Source organism: Caretta caretta, chromosome 2, assembly GCF_965140235.1.
Source record: "Caretta caretta isolate rCarCar2 chromosome 2, rCarCar1.hap1, whole genome shotgun sequence".
Classification (NCBI taxonomy): Eukaryota; Metazoa; Chordata; order Testudines; family Cheloniidae; genus Caretta; species Caretta caretta.
Window position 1 is genome coordinate 144,926,420 of NC_134207.1, and position 23,435 is coordinate 144,949,854.

At 41.2% G+C, this 23,435-nt stretch overlaps 1 protein-coding gene across 9 annotated transcripts in view; it reads right to left on the minus strand.

Moving 5' to 3' along the window:
• The window catches only part of TENT4A (terminal nucleotidyltransferase 4A), a 150,166-nt gene that overhangs the window by 59,740 nt on the left and 66,991 nt on the right, over positions 1-23,435 (minus strand). For 4 of the 9 annotated variants that reach the window (XM_048839534.2, XM_048839532.2, XM_048839531.2 and 1 more), the window contains exons 9-12: positions 22,522-22,622; positions 21,769-21,938; positions 8,941-9,099; positions 2,071-2,235 (exon numbers count right to left, since the gene is read on the minus strand). In XM_048839534.2, the coding sequence (XP_048695491.1) occupies positions 2,071-2,235; positions 8,941-9,099; positions 21,769-21,938; positions 22,522-22,622 (595 nt within the window). Of the gene's footprint in view, positions 1-2,070; positions 2,236-8,940; positions 9,100-9,568; positions 9,627-9,812; positions 9,928-21,768; positions 21,939-22,521; positions 22,623-23,435 lie in introns of those variants that run through there. The other 5 variants (XM_048839539.2, XM_048839540.2, XM_048839536.2 and 2 more) reach the window with 5 other exon arrangements.

Consider the following 23,435-nt stretch of genomic DNA (forward strand, 5'->3'; position numbering starts at 1 on the left):
CCAGAATCATTTTATTTTATTTGGTCAGTCCTGATTTTTACTGCCAGAGTTTATCCTAGGAAAAAGCAGCAATATCACTGCTGGGCTGATGGTATGAGTAACTAGCACAATGAAGCACTGGCAGATGCCAGACAAGGCCAGAATAAATTATATGAAGAAATCAATCTGTAGTTGGTCTGCAATTATAAAAACAATTCAATTAATTACTTCAGAATCAAGCTTAAGGTATCAATTCCTCTCCCATTTTCCTTTCTTAGAGGAGGGCTCAATCAAAAGACATACTAGCAAAGTCCTTTCAAGTTTGTCTTTTCACATCATTGTATTTGGAAAGACTGAGGCAGGCCAGATGTGAATATGACAAAAATTAAGAGTTAGAGTTTTCTAATAGTCCTGCTTCCTTTCACGGTATTTTGAGTCAAAGATTTAGAAGGGACCTGTTGCTTTAAGGAAACCATGGAATCCTAGCTCACATCCAAGCACAGTCAGACAGATTCCTCCCATCTCCTCTCCTGACTAGATTAAAACTAGTCAGTAAGCTGTTGATTCAGGACAGAGCACATGGAAGGCAAGTGTATCTTGCCCTGGGGAGAGAAGGGAAATGGGCAGGAGCTGGGAATATGAGTTGTAGTTGACATTGTGGTGACAACTGAGGGAGTTTTCCTCCCCTGATCTGAACATGCTTGCAGGATTTTTGCTCTGATACAGATTCCATCAGTGATCAGAAAGACAATGTTGGTTCAGAGGCCAGTCTGCTGCTGTCCCCAACTGCATCTCCAAACTGTTTTCCAGCGAAGTGAAAGAGTTAGTTGCAATAGAGGCATGACTGTGTTCCTGAGAGTGAGGTAGGCCTATGTCAGGAATAAAGCTGCCTTGCTAAATCCTTGGCATGACCCCAATCTACAAACAACAAAGCAGGAGCAGTTATGCCCCTGGTTATAAGAGGAAGTGCACCAAGGTTTTTCCAAGAGGGGGTAAATGAGACGAAAGCTCTGGTGCCAAGAAAATCTGCCCCAAGGGCAGCTGTTTTTCATTCCAAGTGCAAAGTTTCTTTTGAGTACAGGAACAGTAAACCTTTGCTGCTGCTGGAGCTTATCTACTGACAAGAGCTGGGAATCTACCCTGGGGCTTTGGTGAACACCCTCTCCTCTACAGATGGAGGCCAAGCTATACTGAGTGGGAGAAAACTGCTGGGGGAACCCCCAAAAAATAAAGGAGTCATTTTCCACAGGAAGTATCCTTTAAAAAAAGACTCATAGAACACGAGCAAACATCTGTAGAGACATTCCCAAGTTAGTCAGTCTATATAGCTCTGAGTATCTGCGATTAATAGTCCTTGGTCACAGGTGAAAAACTGTGAATGCAAATTATTGCAGGAAATCCTTCAGATCTCAACAGAATCTAGGTAACAACTGCCCTCAAACTTCTCAATAAAGAAAAAAAAAAGGCACAAAAAGTAGTCTCAGGATTTTATTGTCTGAACTGTTTCCTTATAATTAAGGCGCAAGGAGAAATTACAGATGGTTTTGAGGGGATAGCCTCATGAATACCTGAATTACTGGAAGACACTGAGGTAACTATTCATAAAATTTACAATTGTTCTTTGCAGTCTTGCACAAAATCCTCCAAGTATTTGGTAACTGAAAGATGAACTCTTGTACCCACATTTATACCACTAACTGCTCCTTTGGAAACTGGATTCAGATTTATATCCTCTGCTGGCAAGGTTAAGATGTTAATCTACTTTTATCAAAAAGAATGGTTAGGAAAAAGGCCGGCTGGATTGCAGTTTATGTATTAACCAGAATGGGCTACTTAAAATAGCTCATTTTATTTTTTTTTTTATAAATAATTTACTTGATATGATCACAGGTCTTACTTTGCAGTATGGGTTATCAATTATATAGTCTAATTAAAAAGCAAAATACTTATTACATTCTTGTTAAGATATGAAGAATTCACCATCAGGAAAGTTGTTTACACAGGCTAGGACCAACACCAGATACAGCGGAGGATAGTTTAAGGAAAGAATTCATGGAATCAAATTAAAATTAAAGTAAAACAAAAACGTACCTTCTGATACAAGTGGGGGCTTGGCAGAGGATTGGGGGATGCAGAGGGAACAGCAGGAGAGGGCATGTGGTGAACAGCTTTCAGAGATGGTGCCCCTTCACTGTCAACCTGTCTGCAGGGAAGTGGAGGACCAGCGATGGTAGGTGGAGGGACAGTAAACCTTGTCTAAGTGAAAGAGGGGTGAAAAATATGTCAGTGAAGTGGCCAGAATACACTATACAGGAACTCAATGCACAGATTCTATTTAAAAAAGTATGGCATACTATATGTAATTACCCAATACTACTACTAACTACATCTCGCATTTAAACACACATTTCTTGGCATTCATTCACAATTTCCTTTAAGGTTTCCAGTGTCTAAAGCAGGGGTAGGCAACCTATAGCACGCGTGCCAAAGGCGGAATGCGAGCTGATTTTCAGTGACACTCACACTGCCTGGGTCCTGGCTACCGGTCCAGGGGGCTCTGCATTTTAATTTAATTTTAAATGAAGCTTCTTAAACATTTTAAAAACCTTATTTACTTTACATACAACAATAGTTTAGTTATATATTAAAGACTTATAGAAAGAGACCTTCTAAAAACATTAAAATGTATTACTGGCATGCGAAACCTTAAATTAGAGTGAATAAATGAAGACTCGGCACACCACTTCTGAAAGGTTGCCAACACCTGATCTACAGGGTTGTATGTTTCTATTTTTCAATTTGCAGAAGTGCGGACATTAGAGTTTCTGGACACATTACTAGTGAGCTTTATAACAGTCAAATTGACAGAAACAAACCTGAAAAGAGAGTTGTCCCTTAAGCTAAATACAAAACCAAAATACTCAAGCAGTCCTCCTCAAACTGAAACCAAAACAAGCCTTGCATCACACTCAGAAAATGGAGGTTACTCACCTTTCACAGTAACTGTCTTTCTTCAAGATACATGTGAATCTCAAGCCCTTGATTGGAGATTTTACACTAGCCGTGTCCATTTGGACTGTGCATGTGCTCTATACAACCTCATGCTGTGCACCGAAGCTACAGGTGGTTGCATGGGCAAATTGCCTTCAGATCCTTTATCTGAATATGCAACAAAAAGCAATTCAAAGCAGAAGGCAAGGAGGGCAGGTAGTGGAGCATCCATAGGGGGACACATCTTAAAGAATCACAGTTCCTGCACAAAAGGAGTAACCTCCTCTTCTTCGAGTAGCTTCCCAATGGGTGCTCTACGTCAAGTAGCTCCCAAGCAGTACCCCAACAGGGAGGAGGGAGCTTCGGAATCAAGTCCAAGATTGAGTAAGCAGAACCAAGTGCTGCATAAGATCTGATAGCATGAACCAAGGTATAGTGCTTTAGAAACAGTATGCACTATGGGCCACATAGCAACTCTGCATCTCTTAGATATTGGAATGTTTTTGAACAAAGATGTGGAAGTGTGCTATTATCCTTTGGGAAGGTAAAACACTAGCTGCATTGTAGCAAAGAAATAATACACCCAGAGATCCCCCTCAAAAATCACTGAATAAATTGTGGACCCATTGGATCTTTCTGTGATGGAGACAAGCAAGGCTTATTTCTGAAACTGTTGAGTTCTATCCAGATAAAAGGTCAACGCCTGTCTCACATCTAATTTATAAAGGAAGTCTCATGCTGAGATTTATGTGGTTTAGGGAAAAATACCAGTAGATGAACAGACTGGTTAAGATGGAAATCTAACAACACCTTAGCTAGGAATTTTGGGTGAAGCCATAAGAAGACCTTGTCCTTGAAAAATACCATAAACAGGGAGTCTGCCATCAAGACACCAACCTTTCCAACCCTTCGGGCAGACAAAATTGCTACTAGAAAGGCCATCTTCACAGATAAGTGAAGCAAGAAGCAGGTTGCCACAGGCTCAAATGGAAGTCCCATTTAAGTACAAGGTTGAAATCCCAAGTTGGAGTAAGATCCTCAACCTGGGGAAAAAGGTTCCCAAATTAATTAATAAATCTAGATGACACAAGATAAGCAAATATAGAAAACCCCTCTAAAAGGGAATTAATTGCGGATATTGCTGCCAGATGAACCTTGAGAAATTCAGAGTTATCAGATAGCTCTGAATTTCATCAAGTTCAGCAGATAACCCAAGATATCCAAGAATGGAGACTGTTCAGGCACAAGGCGATGACAATGACGACACCAGTGGTTGAACCTTTTCCGTTTCTGAAGGTAAGCAATTAGAGCCGACTCCCTTCTACTGTTTAGTAATACCTGTTGTAAACCTGCCAAGCAGGCAGAGTCTAATCCCATGAACCATCAAGGAGCCATGCTTGGAGGCAGAAGATCCCTAGGTTGCGGTGAGGCACACAACCTGCATCCTGAGAGAGGAGATGAGGGATGGTTGGAAGCTTGAATGCTGATTGAACACTCAGGTGAAACAGGTAAGGATACCAAGCTTGCCCCAGCCAGGTTGATACTACAAGGATAACCCTGGCCTTGCTCTGTCTGATCTTGTTCATCACTCTTACAGTTAGTGGTGTTGGAAGGAATACGTAGAACAGGCTCTTCATTCAAGGAAAGAAGAAAACATCTCCCAAAGAGTGATGACCTATGCTTTCTGTTGATCAGAATAAGGGATATTTCTTGTTGCTGAATGGGGCAAATAGGTCCACCTCTGGAAGTCCTCACCTTTGGAACATCCCGTGAAAAATTTGACAGTCCAAATCCTATTTGTTGTCCTGAGAGAAGCACCTGCTGAGCATATCAGATGAGACATTCTGGACTCCAGGAAGGTAAACAGCTGAGATCTGAATCTGATGGGCTATACACCAGTCCCACAATTTCATAGCTTTACCACACAGGAAGGGGTATCTTGCTTCTCCCTGTTTGATGATATAAAACATGCAAGTTATATTGTCTGTGATGATCTTGATTGATTTGCCCCTGCTAAGTGATAGGAACTGAAGGCATGTGTTCCTGACTGAGTTCCAACAGGGTAACATGGAAACAGACTTCCTGAGGTGACCATCTGCCCTGAGTTGTGAGGGTTTTGAGGTGTGCTCCACACCCCAACAGTGACATGTCCATTCTTACAGATATTTTTGGAACTAGATAGATGAAATCAACACCTGCACGCAGAGTTGATTTTTACACCAATCTAAGGAGCTCTTCATCAGAAAGGGAACTGTTTGTCCAAACTCTCTCTGGTTGAGAAATAGATCCTTCTGAACCAGTGGAGGTAGAGTGTTGCATGCTTGGTCATGAAGATGTAAGCTGCCATATGAACCAGGAGCTGCAATCACTTCCTTACTGAAGTATGAGGGATTCCCTTTAATTGTCCTCCACCAGATTCACTGAAGTTATGAATCTGTCTGTGGAAAGGAATGAAAGTCCTGGCTGCCAATTAATCCATTTATGCCCCTATTAATTGTATTCTCCGTATAGGGGACAGTGAAATCTGGTCTCCCCCCATTAAATCTGGTCTTTTGTGTGATTTTACCCTATACTATACAGATTTCACAGGGGACAACAACGTTTCTCAAATTGGGGGTCCTGATCCAAAAGGAAGGTGTGGAGGGGAGGGAGGGTGGAGGGTTTGCAAGGTTATTTTAGGCAGTTGTGATATTGCCACCTTTACTTCTAAGCTGCCTTAAGAGCTGGGTGGCTGGAGAGTGGTGGCTGTTGGCTGGACGCCCAGCTCAGAAGGAGATGCCCTACCAGCAGCAGCACAGAAGTAAGGGTAACAATCCCATACCATTACATTCTTACTTCTGTGCTGCTGCTGGCGGTGGCGCCGTCTTCAGATCTGGGATCCCAGGCAGCAGGCACTGCTCTCCAGCTGCCCAGCTCTGAAGGCAGCGCCGCTGTCAGCAGCAGTGCAGAAGTAAGGGTAGCAGTATCGCAAACCCCCGCTACAAATCCTTTTTGGGTCAGGACCACTACAATTACAACACTGACATTTCAGATTTAAATAGCTGAAAACATGAAATTTACAATTTCTTAAATCCTATGACTGTGAAATTAACAAAAATGGACTGTGAATTTGGTAGGGTCCTACTCATCTCACACGGAAGTGTCTCTGGAGTTGCAGAATTCCTGCGGTACTAAGCAGGTTGATACTAACTCAGCAGTTGAAGTGAATGGTACTACTGATCTGGAGCGCGTATGTGCCAGGTATGAAGGTATCTGGCACTTCAATTTTGCTGGTATTGACGGAGACAAGTGGAAGCAAAGGCACTGATAAGTCTGATTTAGATGTTGCCTTTCTAGAGTAGTGTATGTCCTAGGCTTTCCTGTCCTTCACAGACATCACTGGGGGTCTGCTGGAACTGTGCTTCTCTGAAATACTCCGGGATCTTTGCTGGTACCGGAAGAAGAGTCCTTCATCTCCATGGTAGCAAGTTGCCAAATCGAGGCCTCCAACATCATAGACCTGGAGGGAGATCAGGATCTTTTTAGAGGCGGTTCCTTGTGGTAGGAGACTGAGCTCTTCTTCTCTGGAGCCTTCTGTAGTCCTCCCCATCTTAAGGGAGTCCTTTGCTGAGGTCGAAAGGGCACTGGATCAGCCAACAACCAGATGTACTGACGGGTCTCCTAACCTAGCTGGTCAAAGTGAGCACTCCATCATCAGAAGCATCAATTTGGTCTCCTGATTCTTCCATGCCCTAGATTTGAGAGCCAGGCAAAAAAAGTTACACTTTTGGGAGATATGGGCCCTCCCAAGCAACAGATACACAGTGTGTCCACTGCTGACCAGGTTAGCCTTCTGAAAAGAGAGGCAGCATTTGAAGATTGGCAAGCCAGGCATGCCCAGCCAGGCCAAATAAGCTCCCTAGGAAAAAGGGAAGGAAAAAGGAAGAAGGAAAAATCCCAAACCTCTCACTACTATCTAACTAATTCTATACTAACAACCAACACTAACTAAAAACACTGAACTAATTACAGAACAACTGCAAAACATGCTAAGGCATGCACAAGGCTGGCATGATAGAGCTCCACCTCAAGCGAAGGTGGTAGAGAAGGAACAGAGCGATTTGCCCTAACAGCCCTCTACACACTCGGTGTGCAGCACAAGGTTGTATAGAGCACATGCATGAACCGAACTGACACTGCTAATGGAAAGTCTCTGATCAAGGGCTAGAGAGGTGAATGCACACATGAAGTGGAGCGCCTACAGGGACACCACTCGAAGAATGTGATCTAATTACTGCCACGTGAGACCAAAAAGCAAAAGTCATTTAATTGAGAATGCCTTGACTCTGGAATGCCCAAGAGTTAAAGTCTAGGGACTGCCAGCAGAATCTTTCAAGAAACTGACAAAAACAAGCTCAAGAAAAGATGGTAGTTTGGCAGTTGTTCAATCTGGAACGTGTTTGAGAGAAACTGGATCACTGCATTTACTTTGGGAAATGTGCAACTATGCACAACTCTCACATTTGAGCTATGAGGGCAATGATTCATTTCACAAAGATATCTACAGCGGTCTAATCTACAGAGTACTTTCTATAGACATCACTGCCAAGCAGGTGTACTCATTAGGTCACCCGCCATTTGAAGGAAATGGTTTCAGTGTAGTTACTACAGACTTGTTATGCTCCTTCATATCTCCAAGCGACCACAGTGATATCAGCCCTGTCACCATGTGATTGCCACTGAAGAGCCATAAACATCACATAACATGTGGCATAACTGGGTGCACAAGTAGACTTGAAAGCATAACACATAGGCCATCTTCCCACCCGAGTCATACCAGACCAAGATATATTACACACCAGGGCCATGAAATACAAACCTGAACTGTCAAGATGAATCCAATTAATGTCCTCAACCCTGATAAAGTTATCCTCCGACCATAAAAATCCCACAGACAGCAGACCTCTCATCCCTGCTAGAGAGTCAAGAAACACTATCTGATGTGGTCCTGTAACTGGGACCAGGCTTCAGAGTCTAACAAAAACCAAGGGGAAAAAAACCACAAAAGCCCTTCTTCCCTGAAAAGGTAACTACACAGCCAAATATACTATCCCTGAAGTTCACCACTCTGCAACAGTTTCAGATTCCTCTCTCTCAACCACTCAACCAGCTTTCAATACAACCCATAAAACTGTAAAATGTCAACTAGCCCATAACTGCAAGCATTAGAAGGGCAGTCTTCATTTCAGCATATTAGCTCTTACTCCTTACTAGAGGGCACTGGGCTGTAGGGGAGACATAGTATGTTTTCACATATTGTGATCGTCTGCTTGTCAGTACAACATTTTTGGCATAGATTTAATACAAACAAGAAACCGATAAGGGTTCTACCCAGAATGTGTTTTACAAATAACCCCCTGAAGAAAGAACAGTTGACAAGCATACAACTTTGCAGTCATCTTCCAAAACTTAGTATAGAAAATATGAAGTTTTTGTAGTGACCCAAAATTCTCAGGAACACCACTCAAGTCCTGGATAGAACAAGACTCCAAGACTCATAGTTCTTAAGATAAGCCAAATACTAGTTTAGAAAGGTGGTATGGAGGAAGAATTGCAATTTTTAAAAACAGGAAGTTAATAAGCCTTGAAAATTTGGAGAGCTCACAGGTAATCCCAGATCTTGCAAAAAGCAATAAGAAGTTTGACACTTTCCATTTTAGTCTTATTCTTATGAAAGTCAAAGAGCATGTTGTAAGATGGGCCACACGTATTGGGACGCATCTTAAAATAATTCATTTCTTTTCATTTTGCTGTTAGAAATGCACTTTTTTGTTAACACCTTCAGCAAGCCCAACGAGTCTTTTTATGAAATGCTTCTACAGTGTTCAGAGTTCTTTAAAATCAGACTAGTACAGCACAGTGCAAATGGCCTATACTTGTGGTTTGAATACTACCTCATTAAAAAAGTTACTCCAATTAGTTGGCTCATACCTGATTACTGGCGGCCATTATCAAGGTTCTCGTAGGTGCAGACTGAGGTTTACCACTTGGCATAGGCAATGCTGGTGGTAAACTGGCCATAAGCTGAGTCGGTGCTTGCAGATTGAACTGGTAAACATTAGGAGCTGTGCAAGGTGGCGTATCAGAATCCTTTTGGCAAAGAAAAAGGGGAAAAGAAAAGCAACTTTACAGAAAGTACAGTATACACAGACTATGCATCTGTAAATGCAATGATTCAATAACTGATAGTGTAAATACTGTAAGATCTGGGTTAAAGCCAGTGTGAAATTAAATACACGCTGGCACTATATTTACTTTATGTAGCAGTTTTAAGAGTTAACTCTAAAAATCTGCATTGAGAAAAACAGTTTAACAATATCAGTGGTGATCTCAGATCAATTTCCTCTCAGCTCAGACTACAGCCATATGTGAAATTAAATTCTCTACTCTCCCAAGTTAAAAGTCATGGGGACAAAGGTAGGAAAGAAGAAAACAAGGAGAGCAGCACTGGTAGATACACAGGATCTGGAATTTTAATCGTTGGTATAGGATCAGAACTTTGAGCAGTTTGCTGGTAATTCAAGTTATTTGTACTTATCTGTACAGAGAAGTTACTCACTGGTAATTGTTATAGTCTTCTCCCATCCTACCCAGCAACAGCAAAGTTAGGGCTCCACCTACCAAGAAACAAGGAGACAGACGATCTGCCAGTCATGACTAAAATACAAGAACCAAATCATCCACTTCCTTTCTGGTTAAAGTTCTCTAATCTTATCTACTACTTTCCTTTGGAAGACAATGACACTGTACTAGGGGAAGAGAGAAGCATTAAGGTTGATAGAAAGGAATACTATGACAATTACCTGTCAGTAATTTGCTTTCCATATGCCCTCTTCTCCCATCATGACCAACATCAATTACAGACAAGTGGTGAGCCAGAGGCGGTGGTCTTACTACTATGGTGCTTGGAGCACTTAACTGCCAACAAAATAAGCAGACAAGCACAGTTCCACCTATTAATATCAGATGAAGATGTGAGGAGACAGCCAGCTAGCTGTCTCAAATATTAATGATTGATTCTTCTACTTTGAGTCCAAGAAACTGTCATGCATCTTACAGAAGATTTTAGTCATTTGGACATAAAAGACTATCTTTAATCCACTGATGTCTTGACAAATGTTAAAAAGAATGAACAGGTAGTTTTTCTAAAATTGTTAATGTAAGACGGTTTAATTCAGGGCTTACTTGACATCCAGGGGAAAAAAAATCTTCCTCCATTTCAAAAGAGAAAACAAATATAGGTGCATCAGATACACCAGACTAAGTGAACAAGGCAGTGGACTCCCTCTTAACATGGGTCACTATCCAGCTGTAAGCTCACATGGATGTTGTAAGAACTGAAAGGTTCCCAGACTGAAGAATCAGTCTTATAACCAGATGCTCCAGGAGTATAATGCTAACACATTTTTCTTGGAGTGAGGAGAGGATTAGCCAGAGACTCTTGGCTGACAGACATGCTTACTAAAGTGAAGACTGGTGTGTGATGATTTGCTAGGAGGCAAAAATTCCCCAGTAGTCTGTTTAAAAAGAATTCCCAACTGGAAAGTTATCAAGCGGGTCAGAGATGTATCTTCTCCAAATGATGAGAATTCCATAATCCAGATAGTGACGAATCCTCTCCTTTGATTTCTGCAGTAGAGAGGTCTGAATGACAATGCTGTCCACATAAGAATTAAGCAGTATGCTGATCCCCTTCTGACAGAGAATGGAACAAAGTTTACAGAACTAAGTCAAGCATATCCCAGGGCAATATAAAGTAGTGCCAATGAGCTGGGTGGACTGGGATATAAAAATAGACCTTCAAAACCCAATGTTGGGTGGCGTGGAAATAAAGATGAGAAGCCTATCAACATCCAGAACAAGAGTACAGTCATCTCTTTATGAGAATGTATTGAACAAAGCACTTATCTACAAGAATGGGCTGCCACAGAAAAAGGAGTGGAAAATAGAGACACTCCCCAAGCACCTCTGAGCAGTGGGAAGAAGTTACTGTTGCAGACTTCTGAAGGCACAGAAAACCGCTATATCTTCAGGTCTGTTTGCATCTTGAGGCAAAGTGGCAGAAGGAATTCACTCATTGAAGAAAGATCTTTGCATTCCACAGGGAGATAGTTTAGTGATAAGTCAGTGCACAGATGGCTATCTACCAGATCACAGACATGGTAATGGATACCTGCCATGCAACAAATGCAGTCTGAAATTCTCAGGCAGTTTTGAACATGCAACCTATGTGATGTAGCACTATAATCCTAACGGGTAAAACAGCTAGACTATATGGATGGGTAGATGAAATTTCACACTCCCCCCTCCCCCACAATGTGTAGCTTTGGTGTTGCATTAGAGGCGGTGTGTGTGTGTGTTGGGGAGTGGAAGAATTTCAATGGACAATAAGTCCAAGCAAGGACCAGAAGCTACCATAAATCACACTAATTTAGGTAGAGAGGCAGAAGCAGCAGGTGGGAGGATGGATACTGTTGGACCTGCAACCCTTAAAAGATATGCAGAGTTTGAACTCTGTGCTATTGCAGGTTCTAGTTGCAGTCAGTGCCAGATCATTCCAAAGGGAGGACCTGAAACAAAACTCCAGGGCAGTCAACCCATCAAGTAGGAATAGTGGTGGACAGAAATAGCAGCCTGTCTCAGGACTAGAACACTCCTTTGAAATCCTTTTGAAGTCAGACAACCTCTGAGGGATGAGAGAGAGAGAGAGGAGCCAGTAGCAATGCAGGAATGCCTACTAAAAGGATACGTAGTTCCATGGCCAAAAGGGGAGTTTCCCAAATTTTGGCAGCTGTTTGGCTTACAGGAATCCAAAAAGATTGCCCCATTCTCCTGAGAGAGGCAAAAGAGACTGCAGACAACATACAGAAGAGAAGGAATATATGGAAACACAAAGCTTCCAAAAACAGAGCCACTACAGTGGGTCTTACTGGTGGCTAATGGTGGCCAAGACTCAAATCTATAGGCTCCAGAGGGGTCTAGCCAGATGAAGAGCTCTCAAGCTATCATAGCATGTTACATAGACATAAACCAGACAACGCAGAAAGATGAGGCCAAGACTCTGGAACAGTACTTTATGAATGAGAGAAGACTGATTCTGAGCAGTCAGTTTAGAGCCCAACAGGGGTTGGGGGAAGGGGAAAATAAGTATTTCCCCTTTGGTATTTGCAGGAAGGCACAGACTAAGTGTTTCAAATTGGAGGAGAGATCAGTTCAGAGGCCATTCAGAATTATCCATGGGATTCTGGGACCTGCTCACATCACTTTCAACCTCTGTGCTGAAAATAGTTATTCCAAAGCTGTATGGAAATTGTTTTAAAAGACACTGGCAACTTAACTAAATACATGGGCTGAGATCTGTAAGTTTCCTGAAGCACTTAATCTGGGTGAGACAGACTGGAGGAGAGATTGGTTCCAGGAATGAAAATTTGTCATCCCGTTTTCTTTGATCCTGACTTCTCTCCCAAACCAACATATTTGGGATGTAATAAAAGAAAGATTAGTAGGCAGAGAGAGACCAGGAGGTAAAAAGTACCCAACCAACAAATCATCAGGCTTTAGTCATGACCACTGCTTAAAGCACCTTACTGCTCAGGATGCTTCTGCAAGGAATTAAAGTAAAGTCTGTAGCACTTTATTAGGGATTAGTGGATGACCATATAGTAGTTTAATAGGATTTCCACTGTGGCGTCCAGGCCCTTTCTGCTCAGAAGGCTGCAGTTAAGTTTGTTGAATGAGGTCTTATGCCATTTGGAATCAGTTTATCTGCAGCTGAAAAGGCTTGTGACACAGCACTTGACTCAGCGAGCTATGGAAGACTGGATATTTTCAAGCCCAGATACGTTGAACGGAAATAAAGATGTTTTAATAAAATATAGCTCTCTCATAAGATATATTTTTACTGCTTCTCATATATAGCAAGTAACATAACAGTGTGGATGTTAATTTGAACAAAAACAAGAATATTCCACATTAAGTATAGAAGCAAGAGAATCTACCTTTCACAAAGGATTCTGAAGAAGAACTATCCTGTGCTCATGAAAGATGTAGGAGGGCTTAAGTCTTCTATTGTCTAAAAAGACTGACTTCACCTTAAGATGCTAGAGTTACTCTTGAGATTCCCTTCTGGCCTTATTCTGAGATCTGGGTTCAATTCCCAGCTTTGTCAGACTTCCTGTGTGACCTTGGGCAAGTCACTTTGCTTAAGCTCCTCATCTGTAAAATGGGACTATACTAAAGCTCACATAGTTGTGAAGATAAACCCATTAGTGTCAGAAGCACTCAGATATTAGGATGAAGGGCAAGAACCTAGACTGGAAGCAGAAATTTTGGGAATTCTTGCTAAAACAACTGTGACCAGGAACCACATCCTTATGCAAAGGAAGTACAGGGAGTTAGCTGACCAATTTGAAGGGAAGAGTTCTCAAACTTGTAGCACTATAGGCAGATCCAAACCAACACACTACCCTACCAGAGGCTACCACCACATGACCTACAAGACACCTAAACAGGCCTGCACTTTTGACTCAGTTTAACAAAGGGACATAAAAAATAGTTGTGACGTGTTGTAATCCCAAGATTAGGTGATTCAGTAAGAATCTATGCTAAGAATCTAGAAGAGCTGGAGCACCTGGTTTCTAATCAATGAGCTTTTTATCTTTAAGCAGAAGATGAGAAAACCCAAGCAGCAGATAGACATGTGAGCCAAAGCATCTGTTCCTTGGGGAAAAAGAATCTCACTTTTGTGGATGCAAGAATATCTAAGGTAGCCTAGCTCCCCAGGTATCTGCTAAAACAGTTAATCTTTCAAGGGCCGCTTCAAGTTTTCAGCTAAATGCAAAAAAAGTCTGGCCAAACAATGTCCCCATCCTTATATGATTGTGTTGACTATCAGCCCATGAGAAAAAAAACTCTATTGGTTCAATGTTTAAACTTCAACTTCTTGTGACCCCTTGGTGATTTATGTAAGACATGCTCATATTGTGTGATTGAATTCCCTCTCAGTTGATCCTGAGTGCCAACCTGACTACTCATCTCTAACAGAAGCTGGTCCAATGAAAGATATTACCTCACCCACCTTGTCTCTGTACTCATCACTACGAAGTTGATGTGCTGGATCCTACAGCACTGACTGCATTCCCCAGGTACTGTGTTACTTCAATTGTCTTCCTCAATCTGAAAGGCTGACATTTGTGGTCAGACTACTGGGAACTGGATTGTAGAGGGAGGATCCTATTGCATGGGCTGTCACCATTAATTGAGGGATTGAAGCTCTGAATGGTATATTCCCTTTTGTTTTACAACTTCAGCTGGGAACAGTTCTAGACACAAGCAAAATCCCTGAAGCTTTCATGTGCCATCTTGACTTGACACTAGACTAGTGTAAATAGCCTATGAGCTGCAGGTAAAGATATATGGATAATATTGTGTTGACACGTCAAATCAATGCCTAGATCTTGTCAAACCATTCCTGTGCCTGGAAGACACTGGCTCTCAAGCTTAAGTGGAGAAAAAACCTGAGGAACTCAGTCTAACACAACTTATGTTCCTGAAGCATGGAGAGGAGCCTTTTAAGTTGCTACTTGCAAGTTTTTTCTTGCACATCATTTGCTGTGATGAATGCAGTGTAAAAACAGGTATATACATGAGTCCCTAAACCCTCAGTCAGTTTATTAAAAAATAACACATTTATGAACACTGGTAGTCCAGAAAGTATAAAACACTACTATTTAGTCTGAGTTTTTTTTGTTGGTGAACAGAAGTTGCCAGGGACTGGGCCTGACCAGAATAGATGGATAAAACTTCTGTCAGATGGTCTACTGCAATATTAGAGTAGTTTCAGCCTGAATTTCACCTTTCATCAACCAGTTCAGCCACTTATGACTAAGCACAGGGCCCTAAGCACCTATCATCTGGAGGGACAAGTTCTATTTTGCTCTTGGCTCAAGGAAGCGTGATCTCTGATTTTTATTACTCTTGCAGTTGGAGGAAGGATCATGGAGCTCCAGAATGTATTTATTCTTAAAATGTGGTATCACTTGTCCTTGTGTCTGGACAAAGGCAAACCCTTTGTTATAGTCATACTAACTACTTTGACTAGATGGAGGGCTGAATCCTTTCCATGACAGACTTCCCTCATGTTCCAGATCTTTCCTTTATGGAAAGTGTCCCTTATCTGTAACAAGGAACAAAAAAGGAGCATCTTCCCTTATAAAAGAGTAGGGAAGACAATCTGGCTTGTCTTATCTGATATGACTGTGTCAAACTTCTTCCAGACAGGATCCCACCTGAATTCTGAGGCACATCGGATTTTCTGGAACTGGTGCCTGGCTACTGAGTTAGCTAACAGGTCTTGCAACCAGCCTCAGGAGTCCTGCTTTGACTGGCAGAAAAAGAAGGTTTTCAATTATATTAGTTTTTCAATTGTGTTAAGCTCTTGATGTTTAAGATGTAGGCTAACATGATTTTAAAAAAAGCACACTTTTCTGCCTGGTGAGATGTGGCCATGTAGTCCATAGATTCGTCCCCCACCACCACAGTAATTAGGAAAAAAGTTTGTCCTGGTTTTGGGAGTGTAGGCATTTTAGTTTTTTTTACTGGGACCTTGCAGCTGTGCAAGTACACTGGCAGACCAAAGCAGCTTTAAAGTCCCTTCTCAGGTGCTTTTTGCATACAGCCTTCTGGGAAGGAATGCCCTCAACGGGAATTACCATGTCTCTGAAAGGGATACCACTACTACAACCACCTTGGGTAGGACAAGAAAGTTATTTGACCTAGTACCCTGCAAGACTTATGGGCTTGAGTAAGCCATCTTCTTTGGTGGGAGTGTCTCACCCTCCTGAGTAAATTCTTCAAAAGATAAATGAAGGGAGGATGGCAACTTCCGCTTCGATTTTGGATGATAGATATTTGCCTTTTGTGTTAGTCTGTTCAGCCATTCTCATCTTCTGCCAAGCTCTCAATGGCAATCATCCACTTCCCCTCCATGGTTTGAAACAGAGAAATAGTCTCTCCTGTTTCCTTGTCTCAGTATTATGATCCAAATTTGAATGGTTTAATTTTTTCAGAGTAGCCTCCAGAACTTTGTGAAATTTTTAGCTTTTGGAGATCTTTATTCCCTTGTCTTTCAAGGGGGGGGGGGAGGGAAGGGGGGCTGTCTTCAGCAGAAGACTAATTTACTATCTAAAATCTGCTTTTGGGTTTTAGCCAATAGCCTAGTGAAGGGGTCCTGAATCCCAGCATTCCTCATCTAATATTTGGAGAAAAAGTTAAGAAAAACACCTGTTAAGAGCTTCAGAGGTCTTCCTGTTGAGAATGAGAGAAAGAAAGGATGCTTGAGTACTTGAAACATGATTAGAATACCCACTTAAGCCTGAAATGAGATGCTCGACCTTTAAAAGGTAGACTAGACAAATAGTTTTGAACCCAATCCTGAGAAGTCTTCAAATTGTCACAGAAAATTCTGTTTGTTGAGTCCCAAAAGATGAGGATAAATTACCATCTTGTGAAGTATCAGATGGTGTAGAAGAATACAAAATCCCCAGGAAGCTATGCAGACCAAACCTGTTCCCCTCAATATTGTGGATTTTTGTGGTCAAGAAGTTATAGCAACACTCCCCGCTTCCACAGTTCCTGAAAGGGACTCCTTGCAGGTGAACTGACCTTTAGCTTGCTTTATTTCCCAAAAGGACTAAGATCTGTAAATTTTGGTCACTTAAAAGGAACTGGAGATTTCATGTGTTGCTGCGCCAAAAAAAATCAGCTGTAAGAGCTAACACTGCAATGTATAAAACCAGGAGTGCTGAACTGCCAAGCTGCTTGTGCTGCCAGAGGAAAATAATCTGGACTGAGGGTGAAAGGAGTATGGTCAAGCCCTTGAGTCCTGTGGACTAGACGGGACTGCCTGTTTTCAGGAAAAGGGTACAGCTCATGTGTGCACTTCAGGGAGAAGTCAGGATCCAGAAAAGAAGATATACTGGGGAAAATGGAATTTTCCTATTGATTCCCTGTAGGCCCTTTTTAGTGGCTGAATAGGTAGGAGGTCTCTGTACCAAAGGATTTTTCCTTGTTGCCCGTCTCCATTCTTTCCCCATTGCCCACATTACCCTGTGAACTGGAATTTTTCCCTCCCTCCCTCTTCCCTTATTTACAGGAGTGATAAGTAGCCAGAGAGGCCAAGTGGGAGCTAATTGAGGCATAGGGCTGCACTTCATGCTACCAGCCCAGAAAGGGGGAGGAAAAAAAAAATGGAAAGAAAGCAAGCACACCGGTGTTTATATGTTAATACTTGGTTATTACATAGCATTTTTCATATCAAGAGCTCAGAGTGCTTGATAGAGGAAGGTAAGTATTACAAGGCAGCAATGTGCAGTTTTGGGCAATTTACTTCACAAGAGTTCACTGACAAGCAGGAATAGAACCTTGGTGGCCTCACTCCTAGTTCAGTGCACTAGCCACTGCACTGGATTTCTCCTTCAGATATGCTTTGAGGGATCATTTCTATGAGATATACAGGATCATCATGTCTCTTTCCTTCTTGGTAAGTGGAGCCATAACACTGTCTAATCACCACTGGAGCAAAGTGGGAAGGAGAGATACCCAAGAAAGCTTTTCTATCCACAGTAAGTTATGAGGTGTGGATTTTATGAACATATGCTATCATTAATGTTGTATGGTTTTCATTATAAATGCTTTTTAAAAAAAATAAAAACAAAAACAACCACCCCCCAATTTTACAAAGCCTTCATATTTAGGACTGCAACTGTAGGTAAATTCTCTGCCTGTAGGTAAATTTCTGACAAATGGACAAGATTTTGGTCATTTTTTAAATTACGGGAAGGACCATTGTAAGAAAAAAGTACTTTGAAAAGTAGCAGGGCTGGAGCAAGAGTTGGGGACTGAAATTGGTCAGTCATTGAGGATTAGTGCCTTTACTTTGTTTTTTGGTGGTTTTTTTTGGGGGTGGGGTGGGGGGGATTATTAAGAAGACTAAACTGAAAGTTTACTGAATATACCAAGTTGGCCACTACTAAGATTTTAAAAATATGCATAATACTCCTTTAATTTCACTGCACACTCTTCTGTCAGTTCTGAATGTGGGCTGTTAAGCTCATCTGCTGTTTTGTTGACATTCAACATATGTGAACAACCTTAATATTAGGAAAAGGAAAGATCTGCAGGCATGGAAAACAGTGCACCTCAATTTAAGGATTTCTGCAATTTGTTGCATTACACAATATTCTGTAAATATTATGCTTTAATTCAAGTAAATTATGTTTCATTGTGAAGACAGAGCCCAGAACAAACCAACAGAAAATGAATAAAGATGCCATATTCCAATATCACAGCTGTACAATTGAACTCAATTAGTTAAGTTTACAACAGGTGTTGCATGTATCACATTCTCCTTTTTCCGTTCAAGTGTTAACTTCTCAGACTCTAAGGTCAGAAGGGACCATCGTGTTCATCTAGTATCCCTCTCCTGCAAATTGCAGGCCACTGAACCTTACCCACTCCTGAAATAGATCCCTAACTTCTGGCTGAGTTAATGAAGTTCTCAAATCATGGTTTAAAGACTTCAAGTTACAGAGAATTCACCTCTACCTCCTGAATGCAAGCTTAATATTGTTTTAATGTAATGTATTTAGGTGTACATTTAGTGCAGATGCTTGCCCACCCTGAAATGGATGGTGTCCTTCTCATGTGTCCTTGATACAGGGTGGAAAAGAAGGTAGTTTTGGCATTCAGATTACCTCAAAGACACGAAGACTTCTTATAAATTAGTGAGCTCTTCACTGCAATGGTGTTGCAATAGCCCAGGATAATTCTGCTTGTTGATTAACATCCCCAGACGACAAGTGTGGTTCCCCCAACCCCTCTCCAAACCATGACTATTATTGAGTACTCAAGGTGGTTATTAGCTCAACTCCTATGGCCAGCCACATTCTTGATCTATAGTGATTGGGATGGGATTGAGGTGAGGCACTTGGATTTCTTCCATGGCCTGAAGTGGTCACTACCTTTTATTTTGAAGCTAGGTCACATCTGTGTCAGGGCAGTAAACCTATTGGAGAGTCTGCCCTCAGAGCACTCTAAAAATGCTATGGTTTAATCACCAACAGGGAGAGAGAGTTCTTTTGACAATCAATTATTTGGGTGGGCTTATGAAAAAAACCCTTTTGTTCTCCATCCCCAGGAGCGCTCTTCTCAGGCTCAGTCATCACAGGTCATCTTGGATGAGAAATTAATCCGCAACCAAGGAAGCTGAAGGGAAGGTGGGTGGAGCCAGGGTAGCAGAACTGTTTGAATCTGATCTCAGACTTGCAGATAAGGCCAGAGATGACTGATCATACAGGAGGTCAGACTACATAAGAGGCTACAGGACTTCCCCCAAGTTAATTCCTGCGCAAAACAGAGCATGTCTTTTAGAAAAACATCCAATTTTGATTTGAAAATATCCAGTGATCAATTGTTTAAAAGTTCTTTAAAATTCCTGTGGTTTTTTGGAAGACAGAGAAATATTTTGCCTTTCACCACAGCTTCTGTCAGATCTTAAAACAGATATATCTCAGGTGAACAGCTTGGTTCATTGTGGATGCCCCTGCTCATTAGCAGATTACATTACCTCCTATTTTGAAGAAAATACCTATTATTTTGCAGAGAAAAAAAACTGATTGGGTTCAACCAGACTGTCCATGAGAAGACGAAACAAATTCTTCATTGATTTTAGTTCCAGCCAGCAGTGCTCCACAGGATTGAGGAAGTTTGGTGCTACCACCTGGATCCACAACTTTCCTGGCTGGTGTATTGCTTAGCCCATTTCTAGTGGAAACTGTCAGTGCATCCAATAATGGCAGGCTGCCAACTTCTTAAGTACATCCTATGCTGCTGCGGAATTACCTGTTTACTTGTGAATCATGTTATTTGGGGTTTTTTAAGTCTCATGATCTTCTGAAGCCTTGTGAATTTTTGTTCTTATTTAAAAATGGGCTCTGACTTCAGTCTCACATTTAAAGTAACAGACTGCACTCAGGCAAGGTAAGGGAACAGGGAAATGTGGGAGGAAACTGCAGAGGCGAGGTGAGGAGTAGGAAACTGAGGGGAAGAAGTGACTATGAAGTCATAAGGCAAGAGAATGAGAGAAAGATAGGTATAGCCCCTTCCCCAAACCCAAAATGAAAGGAATATTCCAAGCGGCCAGAGTAGGGAGATACATGTTGTGTATAAATTTAAGGTTGAATTTTGAACCTGAAATGAACACAAATCTGGGATGGGCTATTTACGCTTGAGATGAAAAAAAAATGTAAAACCATGTATTAACTTTTTGAAGTTTGATTTTTTGGCATCTGCTTCTGAATGCTTGTGGTTGGCACTACTGCTGAAGGGAGCCATCCATTTGATGACAACCTGACTAACTTGCTGTGTGCTTAATCTTTCCTGTGTGATTAAGATTGATGACTGTGACAAGACAGCTGTCTTAGATGCCTTAATTTCCTTGATCTGTGTTAATCTGGACAGGATACAGAAACTACTTTAGTCTCCTAACAACATATGAAGATCAAGTATCTGCTGATATGTAGATCAGTTGCCTTTTATACAGTTGGTGACAAGGTGATGTACCTCAAGGCAGAAGGATGGTGCTGCCCTTTGTGGCTCTTACCATCTCAGAATGCCTTCTAGAATTTCTGTTTGGCAATGGTGACAAGAAGATATAGTGAAGTTAGATGAACCTCTGAGAAGTGGGGTTTGTCTGCTAGGTGTTAATTTCTTTTGCAACTTGGGAGTCTCACTAAATTCCAAATTTGTTTTAGCAGCTTTTAGGGGTAGTCAGAATAGGTGCTCTTCATTTGCTTCTGGCCAGGAGGTTGAATCATCTCTCTAGCTACAGATCTACAATGGTTCATGGTTTTGACACTTCAAGACTAGATTACTGCAATGTGTTCTATTTAAGCACTACATCTTTAATCCATTCAAAATCTGTACCTCGCCCAGAATGCTGCAGTGGGCTTGAGCGAAGCATCTCACTATGAGCATATTACAATATTGCTTTATAAGCTATACTGTCCACCTGTGGGTTTTGGTGTGGAGTTTATAGGCACTGTTATTGACCTAAAGAGTCATAAAAGGATGAGGGGCTATCTAATGACAAACCATCTCTTTTCATGTCATACTGTTGCAGTTAAGTTCAGCAGCTGCACAAAATCTCCATATGAGAAGGTGCAGATAGCATGGCTATATTCATGAGGGCCCCTTGGCTTTGGAATTTACACCCCACCCCTTGGTCCAAAAATAGTAAGTTTATTCACTTTCATGGCATGCTGTGAGGCTCATCTCCTCATGTGGGGTTTTATGAGGAAGATATTGCTTGATGGGCAACATCAGGAAGTGGTACTTTCCCCACACTTTTTTGCTTTACAGTTTACTGATGGATTTGGGGTTTTATATCTGCTGATGTTTTAAAGAAAACTGCAAAGAGTGCCTAGAGCTTCAGATAGTCTGTTTAATTCTTAGTTACAAAAGGGGGGAAAACAGCTTGTTACTGACTACTAGTTTATGTTTTAGTAAGTTTGATGAAGTCACAAGAACACAAATGAATATCAACTTCTTATGGCAGGTTAGAATGATATATTGAAACTTTACTTTAAAAAAAATAAAGTAGTGCACGAAGTGCTGCCATTTTAGCTAATAGACCACTGTAGCTTTGTAGAGGAACTTTCTGGTAATTTAATCTATTAAGGAAGAAAAACCCAAACAACTTACAATATCACTGCCAGAGAGTGATGATACAGAAGAGGCAGACGAACCAGAGGACAACTGTTGGGTACTAGTTAATGACAAAGCCAAGTGTTGGTTGAAGGGTGATTCAGAGCCTCTGTTGTGTTGTTCTGCACTGCACGGTGTTATGTGCTCTCTTACTTTCATTCTATTGTCTGTTGATAAAAACAGGATCATCATTTAGAAGCACATGAAACCCCATCACCTTGTAGTTTAGAAAAAAGTATCTCGCAAAGTTTCATTAACTAGCTAATGTTAAAAGTTTTCAACAGCAAGAGTCTCAGGCTACGTCTACGATGCCCTGTTGTTTGGACTACATGGGAGTGAATAACTGTGCGCACAAAAGTGCTATGGTAACTTCCATATGAAGACACTAAGGGAATGAACTAAAAGGTTCCTAGTTCACATTACCACAGTCACCTTTAACAAAGGCTACAATAATGAGAACTGGAAACCTTTTAATTCATGCCTGCAGCATCCACACAGGGGAGTTTCAGTGCAGCACTGTGGTGCGCATGGCTATTCAAACCCCCACAGTCCAAATATACATAGCCACATACACAAGCTCTCCATCTTGAAATAAAATTCTGCAGTAAGGTCTCATGCACCTGAATTTCGTGAATAGCTCAGTACAGAAAACATATTTACAATTGGATCAGTCTAAGAAAGTTCTTGTTCTGTGTTTCTTGGAAAGTATTTTAGTAATTTGAAGCTTCTGAGATCAACTCCTGTACTTACCAATATCAGGTGACAGACTACTTTTGCCTCCCCATGTCTTTTTAATCCATGCTCTGTAATCAATCACTTCCTGTGTCACTTTGATGATTCTACCTAATGTACTAGAAACAAAGTTATACTTGTAGACCAAAAAAAAAAAAATTAGTGTGGAAACAAAGAGGTTAGATATTCAAAAACTCTATTCTACTTGTACAACTACTCAAGTGAACTAGATTGATTTAAGATTTAAAAAAATAACCAAGGCATTATCTTAACTTCTATGACTTAGTTTGCTTACTATTCAGTTTAAGCACTGGAAATGCAGACTTGCTATTAAGTGAAATTTGTTGCACTTTCTACCTTTACTAGTGTTAGTGACACTATAGTTGAAATGGACTCTGTCAGAAGCACAAGTTTCAACCAAACTTGTCCGTAGTAACACCTTTAATAATTAAAATAATTGTACTAGATAATAAGAGCACCTCAGAGGTTACAAGCATTCCCTAGGGAAACTACATAATCATGGCTTCCTTTTATCCTTCATGGACTCTCAATTAGACTATAAGGAATTCATGGAATAGAAACCTCAAAGTTAATACACATCTTGGTCTCAGACTGGTTTTGACACTGAAAGACCCTCAATCTTTTGCTGTAGATTTAAAAAATGGGGGAATTAAAGGATATTCAATCCCTACAAAAAATGCACAATGTTCAGCATACAGTTGCTTGGAGACATCAGGAATAGAGGAAAAAATGGTACAAGTGGTGTGGGATTGCCTGGCTACTGAACTCCAAGAAGCAGAATTATATTTCTGGCAACTATACTATTTACATTTATTAGAATGAATCTTAAATCTTTGAGATTCAGACTGCAGAGATAACACGTACAAGCTTCTTTGATGACCACGGGGATACACCAGGACCAGGACTACTTA